This window comes from Callorhinchus milii, unplaced genomic scaffold, assembly GCF_018977255.1.
Source record: "Callorhinchus milii isolate IMCB2004 unplaced genomic scaffold, IMCB_Cmil_1.0 Scaffold18, whole genome shotgun sequence".
NCBI classification, from domain to species: domain Eukaryota; kingdom Metazoa; phylum Chordata; class Chondrichthyes; order Chimaeriformes; family Callorhinchidae; genus Callorhinchus; species Callorhinchus milii.
In genome coordinates this window covers 14,643,020-14,656,119 of record NW_024704759.1, presented here as the reverse complement: position 1 = coordinate 14,656,119, position 13,100 = coordinate 14,643,020, and the positions used below count along the sequence as shown (strand labels likewise).

At 43.1% G+C, this 13,100-nt stretch overlaps 1 protein-coding gene across 3 annotated transcripts in view; it reads left to right on the top strand.

The window, feature by feature from the left end:
- LOC103186265 (eyes absent homolog 1) overlaps window positions 1-13,100 on the top strand; it is a 92,071-nt gene that overhangs the window by 60,063 nt on the left and 18,908 nt on the right. For all 3 annotated transcript variants that reach the window (XM_007905173.2, XM_007905172.2, XM_007905171.2), the window contains exons 7-10: window positions 151-233; window positions 702-882; window positions 2,821-2,963; window positions 3,307-3,390. In XM_007905173.2, the coding sequence (XP_007903364.1) occupies window positions 151-233; window positions 702-882; window positions 2,821-2,963; window positions 3,307-3,390 (491 nt within the window). The remainder of the gene's footprint in view (window positions 1-150; window positions 234-701; window positions 883-2,820; window positions 2,964-3,306; window positions 3,391-13,100) is intronic.

The window sequence follows — 13,100 nt, the reverse complement described above, 5'->3', positions numbered from 1 at the left end:
TCAAAATAATAAGAGCAGCCGGTTTAATGACATGCACACCCAACGTGTGAGTATACAGAGCAGATTTGCAGCTGTTACATACAGAGGCTGGGTTTTTTTTTCTTAAAGTGTAAACCAACACTGTAACAGAAATGTGTTCTGCTTTCACAGGTACTGGGCTAACGGGGACATCAGGGATTTATCAGGGAAACAACACAATCAGCAGCTCCACAGGCTTCAACACTGCACAACAGGTACATTGCAGCCATTTCATTTTATTTGTATCTGTACAGTACCTTTGAGATCACACAGAGAATGATCCCTCCCAAAGAGAACTCTCCCTCTGACACAAGGAGAGCATTGGAGATCTGAGGGGGAAGTGATGGGGTGTGGGGCATGGGGGAAGAGGGGACAGAAAGATGGTTATACTCTTGTTCGACCATCTGTCTGGGTCAATTCGATCATTCAGGTTACCACAAAAATGACAAGTGTAGAGGTTTATTTAAGGGTGTGAGTCCTCCTGTGGTGAAAGGCGCTGTGTAAACATATTTTGTTATTGCTGCTGTTGTTATGTAGCTGAACACAGCAGCCTATTTGCGCACAGTAATATCCCACAAACAGCCGTGAAGTGAGTGACCAGTTTGATTCATGAATGAACGAATGAATACACTTGTAAAAGGTTTGAGATGCGATAGTGACTCTACTTCTCTCTGCTTTCTAAGGAATACACCGCATATCCAGGCTTTGCCCAAGGACAATACGCACAGTACTACAGCCCTCCATACACCAGCCCCTATGTGACAGCGAATAGCATTAGTCCATCAGCCATCACTGGCATGACCTACCAAATCCAGGAGCCCCCAGTCACACTCAATAATCAGACGAGCACAGAGACAATGCCAGGTAAGGGTGGGGCACACACCACACCACAAACTCTTCGGAAAACAATTGCTTCTGTGTTAATTGTCAGTCATTTCATTCTTCATATATCCCATATCCCGGAAGTAATAACAAATAAACGAATCATTGCATTTGATCTGGCGCCTTATCACATCATCGAGTATCACAAAGCGCTTCACAGACTAATATACTGTAAAGTAAACTGACTGTGTATTTTGTTGGCAAAACAGTAAAACAATTTCAAGGTAAAGTAAAAGGATTTCAAAGTGAAGTAAATCATTTCCAGGCACAACCAAAGCATCATAGCAGCTGTGTATCATTGAAGAGAAAAATTTAAAAAAAGCAAAAATAAATCCTAAATAAAATATCAAGCAATAATTCTCTACAATAGTGGCTTCTATAAAGAGAATAAAATAATTTATTCCTCCAAACGAAAGCTGAACTGAAGCCTGAGATGTGTGAAGTACTAACTGTTCATCTCTTTCTCATTGTGCGGGAAATGTTTCAAGTTCTTCTGAAACAATCAGCATTGACTCGATGTTTGATCTCCAGCAAAATTGAGAATGCTTTTTGGCGGCACGTTCTTTTGGAATTTTTCTATTCAAAAATGCAACAGCATATTTTCAAAAAAATGATGACAAACGTTAAACCTCGGAAAACAGCAACTTCACAAAGGATTATGATATGTGGCCGATTGTAAAATATTGAAATACTATAGGTCTGGGAAATAGCAATAGAACAGAATATCTCATTGTTTGTAGACGTAAGCAGTTACATTTGGGTGGCGAGTTTAACGTTGAAATCTGGTACACATCAGAGTCTCTCAATAGAATTCTTTATAATTCAGCTCTTAGCAAATGCTGTTGATGTAAAGCGCAGAAATGTGAGAAGAGAGCTGTGAGCGCAAAGGCACATTGAGCTTTGCTAACTGCAAAAATCCCTGTGGCACTTAAGGCATAATTTTGAACGACTGAAAGATTTCTGCAGAGAACTTGCACTGTATTTTATTCGGGGGCAAAACAATCTCAGCGAGTTTCTGTATCCGCAGGGTGTTGCAAACACCTGTTGAACCACTTAAAGAATATTGGGGTGTAAATTGTAGCTTTTTTTTAAAAAACAGGATTGGCTTATAAGGGTAGTACAACTGGGGTTTCCTTTTGGTAAGAATTTGCACGTCACCAAATGTGCTCCCTACTCAGTCAACTTCCAGAGTGGAGCCCCTGCTGCCTGGCATTATTGCTAACCGGTTCCTTCGGAAGAAATCCCATTGAGAAATGCTACAACATTAGATCCCATTTACTTTGTTTGATACTCGTACATCTTGCCACAATTTATTATTATTATTTGTTGGCCAGCCGGGTGTCTGACATGTGCGGAAACCCATCACCGTTACTTAAGAGTCTCCAAACCAAGCTGAGAATTCCATGCATCCATCTACACATGGAAATCCCAGAGGTAGATTGTTGGAATGGAATGCTCTCTCTCTCACTCTCCTCCTGGAGGGACTTACTTACCTATTTACCTTATTTTCCTACTTACCTATTTCTGGAAAGTATTCGACGCAGGTTGGCAAGAGCCAAGGCTTGGGGGGGAGTTGGGTTAACTGCCGGAGTCTAACCAGCTAAAACCACATAGCTTGCCATTGAGAGCTTGTCACAATCATTACTCAAATCCACACCAACAAAGCAACAAACTTTGGAAAGAGATGATAACCAGTGAAATAGGAGTAACACAGTCACTGGTACCAAAGTAGGGTTTGTGAGTCACTGTATTGTACACACGAGTGACAAACATTTGCCTGTACAGCGTAAACTGGGCTATTTAGATTCAATATTCTTGAAGCTCCTCGATTTAGACGTGCTTTTAAAAAAAACAGAGTACTCTGGCAATTTGGAAGCGTTGCTGTTGTTCTAACTAACCAGTTTGTGTCTGCTCTTCTAGGGGATTACAATCCCATCAATCGCCCCCCAACCCCGGTAAAAGATTCGGAATCAGATCGACAGCGGAGAAGTTCAGACGGAAAGTTACGTGGGAGGTCAAAAAGGAACAACGACCCTTCCCCTCCGCTAGATACTGACATCGAGGTAATCTCTCACCCACACGGTCGATCGCTAACTTTGCACAGTTAACAGTGCTGCCGGTGTCTATTCAATGTCTCCATGTGAAATGCTTCTTTAATTCGACCCAATATTATAATAATAATGATCCTTTCATTTGATAACATGCCTTATCAGCTCCTCGAGACGTCTCAAAGCGTTTGATTTCATTTGTAAGTGAACCGCACTGAGAACGAATCCAAGCACCAGCTCTCAGCGCCCAAATCCACTCCGGTTCAGGGACCGACCTGTGAGATACGGATTAACTCACATTGGGTAGTGAGCAGCGGGAGTTATGGCCGGGGCTCACTCTGTCTTCTTGTCTTCCCAGCGGGTGTTTGTGTGGGATCTGGATGAGACCATCATTGTGTTCCACTCGTTACTCACAGGGACATTCGCCACCCGATATGGAAAGGTAGGACCTTTATCTTAAACTCCTGACGATACAGAACGCTGTGGTGTGTATTTATTTACTGACAGATCAGTACATGTCCCATTTGACGTGGTGCTGAGGCTCCGATTAACCCTTTCAGGTCCAAGGTGAAAGGTACAATCAATCAACCAATTTGCACACAACAATGTCCCCCAGACCAGGCGTGGAGCGAATGACCAATTTTATTGCTAGTCCAGCAGCCAATGATGCCTTTTCTCTTTCAGTTTGCTGGCTGTGAAGTTTTTAACATGCCACTTGTGTCTCATGTAGAAGAGCAAGGGAATTGACTCGAGCTCAGCACAGGTGCAGGCAAGAGCAAGTGTGTGCCAGCTTCTGTTTCACATTGTGCACACTCACCCTTGCTCCAGTCTGGTTATTTCATTTCTAGGTAAACTTGCGTAGGGGGTGGAGGGGCGAGGCCGGGGTTGGGGGAGAAAGATCGAGATAGAGAAAGGGAGGGAGAAAGAGAGAGTAAAAGAAAGAGAAAGCCTGACAAAAGGAAAAAAGAAATCTGCACCAGTGTAACACAGCGATGGGGGAGGAGGAGGAGAGTACATTTAGTTTGTGAAAGAAAGACAAGTTTGAAAGGTTTTATGGACAGGCAGCAACTGGGCACTCGATAGTAATAATAATAATAATAATATTCCTTGCATTTGATATAAGGGTCTTGCACATTTTCGATGCTTCTCAAAGCGCTTCACAGGATACACTGTAAAGTGGAGTCACTGTGTATTTTGTGAGCGAAGTAACATTATCTTTTCACCTGTGGAAACTGCAAACTCGTTCTGCTCATTTGCACAGATGTCTTTCACTTAAATGAAAATAAAATGCAGTCCTGATATATATATATATATATATATATATAGTTGGACAAAATAAAAAGATAAAAAGCTTGAAGGAGGGAGGTTTTGATTTTGCTCTGTGTACAGTACAGATGGAGGAAGAGCAGTGGGCAATCATTAATCATACATTTTCAGCGTGAAAGCCCATTAAATGTAATAGTGCTCTGAAGGAAGTCAAAACTTCATAGCACACAAAAAAAACGCGGTCATTGGCTCAATAGGAACCTGCTGCCATGTATTTAGTAGAAAGGAAATGGTATCTGTGGGTTTATTTTCACATTGTTTGATGAAATGCGAGCAATTCTCCGTAGGAGATCGTAAAGTGGCTCCCGAACAAGGGAAAGGAAATGGAGGAATTACATTGTACATCAGTTGCAATGAGAATAGCTGTCTGCTGACATCATGCCTGCATCCGCACAGGGTTCCCAGCAATAGTTCCGCTGTTGATTGCCAGTGAATAGCCAGAGGAGGGAGAGGGGGGAACGGTTGTGATGGAATATTGTCCTGAGGTGAACAGCAGGGGCTGTGCTGGGCTCAGTTGGGCTGAGCAGAGTTGGGGAAGAATTCCCAGTGAGCACAATGTTATGTTCACCATTCTTTAATTCTCTCATCTAAAGCCCTCTGTACAGTTCTAGGGATTAGATTTCCTTCTTGGTTTTTGAGCAGTTTTTTTTAGGCACTTAGATCTTAAGTGAAATGGATTTCACTGAAGTCCAGGGATCACCACAGTTCATTACAAAAAAAACCCTCTCCCCTCGAGCTTTGCACAATTACAGTCCAAACCGCTGGCGGCCGAACATTTCACGTCAGAGCGGTCAGTGCAAACTCGCCGTGTCGGAACGTGATTCCGGTCAACTGTGTTTGTAGCCAAAGAAGCAATGGGGCTGTGAAAGGCAGAAGGAATAACAACAGAAGGAAACCAACAACTAAAACCGACTGTGAGACAGAGAGTGCTCAGCCCTGCACCCAGGGAGGAAACGATGGGAAGTGGAAAGTAGTAATGCTCACTGCCATTGTAAGAAAGCATCGCAGACAAGTTTGTGCAAACTGCAACCACGACGAGAGAAATAAAAGGCTTATTTTGCACTTCAGATAAGGAAATAACAGTATATAAGTGTACTTTATATATTATACACATATATACAACAATAACAACAAAATTACATTTATAGAGCGCCTTTCAAGTCGGGAGGACATCCCAAAGCGTTGATATAGAGTGGTTTGTGAAGATACTGAACTTTAAGTGTGCAATCACCAGTGATTTGAGAGGACACCGAGATTTGAGTGTGCAATGCAAGCGTTTGAGAAGACTGAAGTATTAGGAGTGTGTACTCACTACTGTACTTGTGGCAGTGTCTCACTAATCACGTTCAGTTAACATAACCACAACCGGTGCGTTACCTGCAGTGTCCCGACGAAGACCCTGTGATCTCTATCGTGTTGTAAATACAGTTCTATTTGAGCCAGTTTGGGCTACGTTAGGCATTAGCTTGGCCTGGCAACAAGCAGCAGTATAACAGCACCAACAGGCAGTTTCAATAAAAGTTTGCTTCTTGTGAAACACAAAACCACTGTCCTCAAGTTTGTTATTGAAGAACCCAAAGAAAAGCTGCCAAAATCCCACGACGCACCACTCCTTTAAGGTTAGAATGAGCAGCAATCCCCCAGGACCATTAGTTAAAAGGACCGTACAGATTCCATTCCTTTTACACGAGACTTGGCCCCATCACCTTTGTGCTCAAACTTCTGAGACTTCTCCATTCTTTGGACAAACACTTTAGACAGAGCGCTTAAACCGCATCTGTTTATTTTATTTTTCTAATGAGAAAACCTTCCAATTTCTGCCCGGTTCAGCTGTGTTTATTTACACTGTGTTAGTCATGCATGCTGTGCACTCAGGGACATTAAAGAGCAGCAGATGCCTTTACCCCAATGCTGGCTTGGCTTACAGGCAAAAAGACCTGAAACAGAACCCACTAAAACCCTTTAAACTCGTCTCAAAAACAAATAGAACATAATGTGCTCGCTAGACCATGGGTTTGTAAAGTGCGGAATTTAATAAGGCATTTCTAATACAAGTCACAGTCCTAATGAATAAAAGTGATACAAAAATGACCCGCAGTGATAACAGTGACAATAAAATCAGGGAAGAATCTAACATGGAGTTTGTTTAAATAGGCTACTTTGTGTTTCCCCCCCCCCCCCATAAAAAAAACAATCAGGGATTTTTATTGCTTTATATTGTAGTTATTGTTTAGACTGCTGGCAAAACGATACGGCGAATCACCATGGTTTTGAGTTTATGAATAATCTCTTGGCGTTTGTGAAAGACTGCACAAGCTTTCATGGCTGCTTTCCATCGCACAGACTTTATTAATTACATGTGCATTTTAGTAGGTTTTTGACAGGTGCTCTCTCTGGACGAGACTGTTAGCATTAGGAACTGCATGTTATATTGATTACCAGCACTACTGACATAATCCACTCTGTGCCAGTAGCATTTTCTGGTTATCAAATGAAGACTTGCATTTTCAATCCATGACTGTTTATGGGACGCTGCTGTGCGCAATTGGCTGCCGCGTTTCACCCACAAAATACACAGTCAATTCACTTTACAGCATATTCTGTGAAGCGCTTTGAGACGTCGAGAAGACGTGATAAGGCGCTGTAGCAAATGCCAGGATCATTATTATTAACAGAAGTTATGAAGCTTGGGGACATCACAATGTTGTGGTAGACGTGCTTGTTTTGTTTGACTGGAAAGCTGATTGCTATAAATAGCGTCAGCCTCTGGTTTCCTATCTGGCAGTAACTCTTCTCAAATTGGAGGATGTAACAAGTGGGAGCAGCTGTGTGGGGGCTGTTAATCTCAAGACCTGGGGAGGGAGAGAGACTATAACTTCCATCGTATGCTTTCTACAGTGCCCGCCAGATCGAGTCGGGTGTCTCGCGATCGCAGCCAGGGTTGGCGTGAGAGTATATTGCCACCGTCGGTCATTTCTGGGCACGAATCGCTTGGGAAGTAGGAAAGTGTGAGTGTCGATCGCTCTTCTGCGGTTTGTTTGTGAGAGGGCTGATGTTACCCGGGTGTCGGGCGCCACAAAAACCCAAGATGTTGTCGCTGTGCTTTTAGTTATCTCCATAGAATCCGCTTCACGCAGGGAAAGCCCCAAATCCTGTGTCCATCCACGGATCGTGTGGTTAAATGGCCGCGATCCATCACGTACTGTATGTGGTCCCGGCTAACACCTCAGCTAAGATGGCAGCCCAGCTCGCCTCGTGCTTTCACATGTCGGAAAAAGAGGAAAAGAGAGAAAAAAAATGTTTCGATGCATTTGCCGATCACCCCCCCACCTCTCTGCTGACACACACCCACCAGAGAGAATGATGCACAGCCTCAATGCAAACTCCAATCGTCACTCAGCCAGGTCAACAATGGACTAAACAGAAGTGAGTCAATATCCTGACACCCAGACCAGACCAGACCAGCCTGGCACATTGCACATATCCAAGCCCCAGTCCCTCAAGCGGAGATTGCTCGAGACCCGCTTTCAGGCCTGAAAGCCATACCCTCTTGGGTTGCCGACTCCATTTGTTTCAACGTCCTCTCCAGGACAGTAATGTATAGTGGTGTTCCACTCAGCTATTTCCTTCACTGGTGCAGCCAAGGCTCTCCTAGGTGCGTGGCCCCATAGGGACACACAACACATGCAGCAGATGCAACTTCCATAACTATATTAATAAACTACTCTGAATATTTCATCATAGCATAAACAAAAGTGAGTTCAGCTGTAAACGCAGCCAGCCAAAAAAAAGATCAGTGGCTTTACTGGTAGCGATGTTGAAAATGCTTCTAATCTTGACATGCAGGGAAATTAAAGGGAATAGCTGGTACTTAATCAGGGTCCGGAATGACGCGATTCCTCTTTTAAAGAAAGAAAGAAAAAGTAAAATAGAAAATAAAATAAAGCAGAAAGCATGATGAACAGAGAGATAGATTTTTAAATGTGTTATTTTCAATTTAAATTGTGCTTTTGGTGCTATATGTGCCTTTAGTGTTTGTTTTTGGGTGGATTAAGGTTAACTGTGGAGTCCCCAAGCCTTGGCTCCCTGGTTGCCTCCCTCCAGTAAGCGAAGACTCATTCCTTTTCAGCCACAGGAGAACTCCCCCATTTCAGGGTGGAGTGCGGATGTGGGACACTGTCTAGTTTGGATAGTGTTAAGCGTGGTGATGGGTTTCCTCATGCGTCAGCCACCCGGCTGATCAAAATGAAAAGGGTTAATAAAGATATTCCTGATAATAATAATAATCCTTGCATTTGATATAGTGCTTTTCACGTCGGGAGGACGTCCCAAAGCGCTACACAGAACACACTGTAAAGTGAATTGACTGTATATTTGTGGCGAACGCAGCAGCCAATTGCGCACAGCAATGTCCCACAAACAGTCGTAGATTGAAAATGACCAATTTATTATTGTTTTGGGTTTTGGAGGGATTATTATTAGGCTCTGTGTGGAGTAAGGAAACTTGCCCAAGGTTTCACCCTCTGCCTGGAATTGAACTCAGGTCTCTCGCTTGCAAAGCGAGTGCTCTAACCACTGAGCTACAGGACTCCACTTGGAGAAGTTGGAAAACAATAAATAAATAATCAATAATACTCAATCCACAATTGTCTGTGGGACACTGCTGTGTGCAATTGGCTGCCATGTTTCACCACAAAACATACAATTACTCCACTTTACGGTATATCCTGTGAAGCACTTTGAGATGTCTCGAAGACGTGATAAGGCGCTGTATCAAATGCAAGGATTATTATTATTATTATTATAATCCTCTTATATTAAAGTCACAGGATATGAGGTGAAAACACAAGGGTGGCAACTTGACACCCAGAGTTTTCCTAACCCTGCCGGACAGATGTTTATGATTGTACAATGTGTTGTACTTTATTTATTTACAAAAGCACAAGTTCCCAAAACAGTTAATATCGTAATTTGGTGTAGCACGTCACTGATGCACGTTCCAGTTGCCAAACCAAACACAGCAACACACAGAATGCATGTCCAAGGGCAATGGCACTATATAATCTGAGATCATGTGTAGATCACAGCACCCAGTGAGTTCTCTACTTATGAAAAGATAAAGGTGAAAAGAAGAGCAACTAGGGACAGTAGCAGATCTTAATTAAATTTACTATGAAGATAAAGTACAACTTTCCATTTCCCACATCACTGCCATCTTAATCTCCCCATTATATGTATCCCTCCTCCTCCTCTGCTGTAATCAGCATTGCCATCATGTAAAAAGTTTTAAAACATTATTAAACTATAGAGCGTATAACGAACACAAATGTCTGGCAATGAATTCACAGCAATAATCCAATCTCTCAGTTCTTCTGACATTTACAAACTGCTCAAGCGTTGCTCTCAGGAAGCAATATAGCCCAGTCACAGGAGGTAATACAGTCCAGCCATAGGAAATAATACATCATTAAATGAACTGCAGCAGGAAAAAAGATTCAGATGTGCTGGTGAAAACATTAAAAAATCTTAACATGTATGTCTCCTTTGCCAAACCAAATACACTGCTAGAGAATGTTAGTAAATACATGGGAAGGTGTGTCCAAGGAGCTGATCAATGACACTCCAGATTTGATCACTCTGCTCAGAAAAATTACAACCATGCCCTGGAAAGGGTGTAAATAAGAGAGACGGGGAATTGGTGCCAAACCTTAACTTGATTCATTTAATGTGAAGGTAACATAAGGGATTGAAACAGGATCCCAAACTCTTTTTTTCGATGGTGAAGGGGGTGGATTTGGAGAAGTCTTTCCGTGGGTGAAGAGTGAGACGTGTTACTGGGAAACAGGATCAGCGAAATCTTTTGCTAAACATACAAAAGTACTTTTATTGAGAAGGAAGTACTTTGCACTGAAAGTTTTTTTTTTGGCTTGTGATAATAATAGTAATAATAATAATAATCCTTTCATTTGATAAAGCACCTTATCACATCTTTGAGACATCTCAAAGCGCTTCATTAGAATAGACTGTAAAGTGAATTAAAGGCATATTTAATGGACAAAACGCTTAAATTTGTACCAGTAAAGGAATAGATGGTGGCTTCACACAGAGAGAGTATGGGATCACTTGACGCTTTCAATAATTGACTAGATTCCTATTTCAGCAGCGATTTTTTGACAGCTTTGACCTGCGCGGAGGGTGGGCTTAACACTTCCACGAAGGTCAGAAAAAGCCTCCGGGTCCTCTCCCAAGTGACTGCCGCACACATTAGCCACAGCAGTCACTCCAGCTGAACCAGGGTGAGAGCATCAGAAAGTGCCCCAGATGTTGGTCTCACCCCGACAAATGCCAGAAAGAGAATTGGATGGCGTGACTCTGCCCTATCCTCTCACGTGCCTCTCTTTTGTGGATGGGAAGGTTCCACCAGGCAGTCAATATGTTGTCATTCTGGAATCAACAACAACAACAACGTGCATTTCTATAGCGCTCTTCACTCGGGGCAGCGTCCCAGAGCGCTCCAGCTTCCTCTAAATACTGTGCGACGAGACAGCAAGAAGGGTGCACATTCCCTGACTGTCCAATGCTTTGGGACGTCCTCCCAATGTGAGGGCTCTGCACAGCAGTTGTGGTTGTTGTTATAGGCTATCGAGCATCCAACCAAGTGTAAACTGCTACCGAATCGAAAATGTGCTGTAACCCGTTATGTAATAATAATAATCCTTGCATTTGATATAGTGCCTTATCACGTCTTCTCAACGTCTCAAAGCACTTCACAGAATAGACTATAAAGTGAATTGACCGTATATTTGTGGGCTGTTCTGAGATTAGACCGATTAGTTTGGCCCTAAATATTTCCTTTCAATATATTAGCCACAGCGCAGGATTCTTACAAGTTAAGGTCGCAGGAGTAACAATGTTCAGCCCCACTCGGCTAATTGCAAGCCCGGTTAAACACAGGTCACCAGACCACAAAAATCCCTGTACACCTCAGCCTCTTCACCTTCCTCATTTTGCACCTTTTAATTAAAACAGAAAGCCTTTATGAGCTGAATAGCTTTGAAGCGGTTTGTGTTGCTGTGTGTGTGTGTGTGTGTGTGAGAGAGAGAGAGGGGCGGGGGGATGGTTAACCTACAGAATTTCTAGGCATGGGAACCTTTTATTTACCACGAACCTTGGAGGAACAAACAACCTCCTACATGGTCTTGTGATCAACATAATTTCATTCATTGCACATCAAATGACAGGGCTGGGGAGGTTTGGCACTTACACCACTTTTGTGATGGCCGCGACCTGAACAATGGGCTCATTGGTTGGGCCGGGGATGTTTTAAATTCCCAAAACCGGTTGTTGCCATGTCACTCGGGCCAAATCCACGGCAGCTGAACAGTCGATACATATTTCAATGTGATATTAGCTGATCCGCTGCCAAACCTCTAATTCCTCCGAGCATTTCTTCTGCAACTGCTGAGCGAGAGAACGAATGAGCGAGTGAGGACCAAGAGAAAATACCTTGATTTCTTTTTTTGCATAAAAAACATACAAAGGGTGGGTGGGGGCAGGGGGGCAAGTGATGGCGGGGGAAAGGGGGAATGAGTAATAGGCTGGTAGACGCAGATGACCTATCTGACTTTCAAGTGTGTGATCAGGTGAGAGCACAAGGTGCTTAGAATTTAAGCCTTGAAAACAGTAGCTGCTCACGAAAGCCATGGTGGAGGGATTGCTACAGAAACCGTCACAGACAACACAAATCAGATTTCAACAGATGATTAATATGCAGATCAGCAAAACTGCTAAATGGTATTCAGAACCCGATCTGCACAACAAGAATATTTTTTTTTAGAAACAGAGTCATAGCAAAGGACATGAGATGAGACGCAAACTGAGTTGATCTCCTGTTAACCTGATCCTGAATAATCCAAGCCGAGGAGACCTGATAGCTAGAGTGCCGGAATGCTGGTCACTCAATCCAGGGACCTGGGTTCCAACCAGACTCTCAGTGAGAATCGTCCCATCTACGTTCCCCTTCTTGTTAAGTCCTTCTCCGGCAGTTACCCCAACGCACACTCTGGGCTCCCCCAAGCCTCAGTTCTTGCCAACCTTGGTAAGTTTCCAAACTCCACGCGCCTGATAATAATCCCTCAAGAAAGAAAAAACAATAATAAATTGGTCCCTTCAATCCATGACTGTTTGTGGGGATGCTGCTCTGCGCAATTGGCTGCCGAGTTTCGCCCACAAAAATACTGTCAGTTCAGTTTAAGGTATATTGTGTGAAGCGCTTTGAGACGTCTAGAGGACGTGATAGGGCGCTGTATTCAAATGCAAGGATTATTATTATACATTATATTATTATATATATATTTTACTATATTGTATAACTTGCGCCTAACACTTTCCGGAATTAGATAATCAGGTAGTGTCCCTCCAGGGAGAGAGAGAGAGAGAAAGCAATTTTTACCCATCACCAAGTTCTCAGTCTGGCGTTTGAGTTCTCAATAGAGAGTTTTTATTTTTATTCCTTTTGCTCAGCACAGACCAGACAATTAGGAGAGAGTTAAGAAACACTTGTCTCATAACGATCCCCTTTCCTTTCCTTTCCTTTCCTTTGTAAACACTGAGATAAGCCACCTGACAGCACAGCTCAGGCCACACCGTCAGGACAGTGGCCCTGAACCGGTCTGTGAAAGGCCCTTCCACTTTCCCATGTCTCCAAAGCTTGGAAACCTTCAGAGCTGCTCAGCATCTCTCCCGATACCAGCAGCCACTTGGACGTTAATGCCTGTAACAGACATTCTTCACATACTTCTCGCCAGAGCTGCCTCTGCTGAAGAA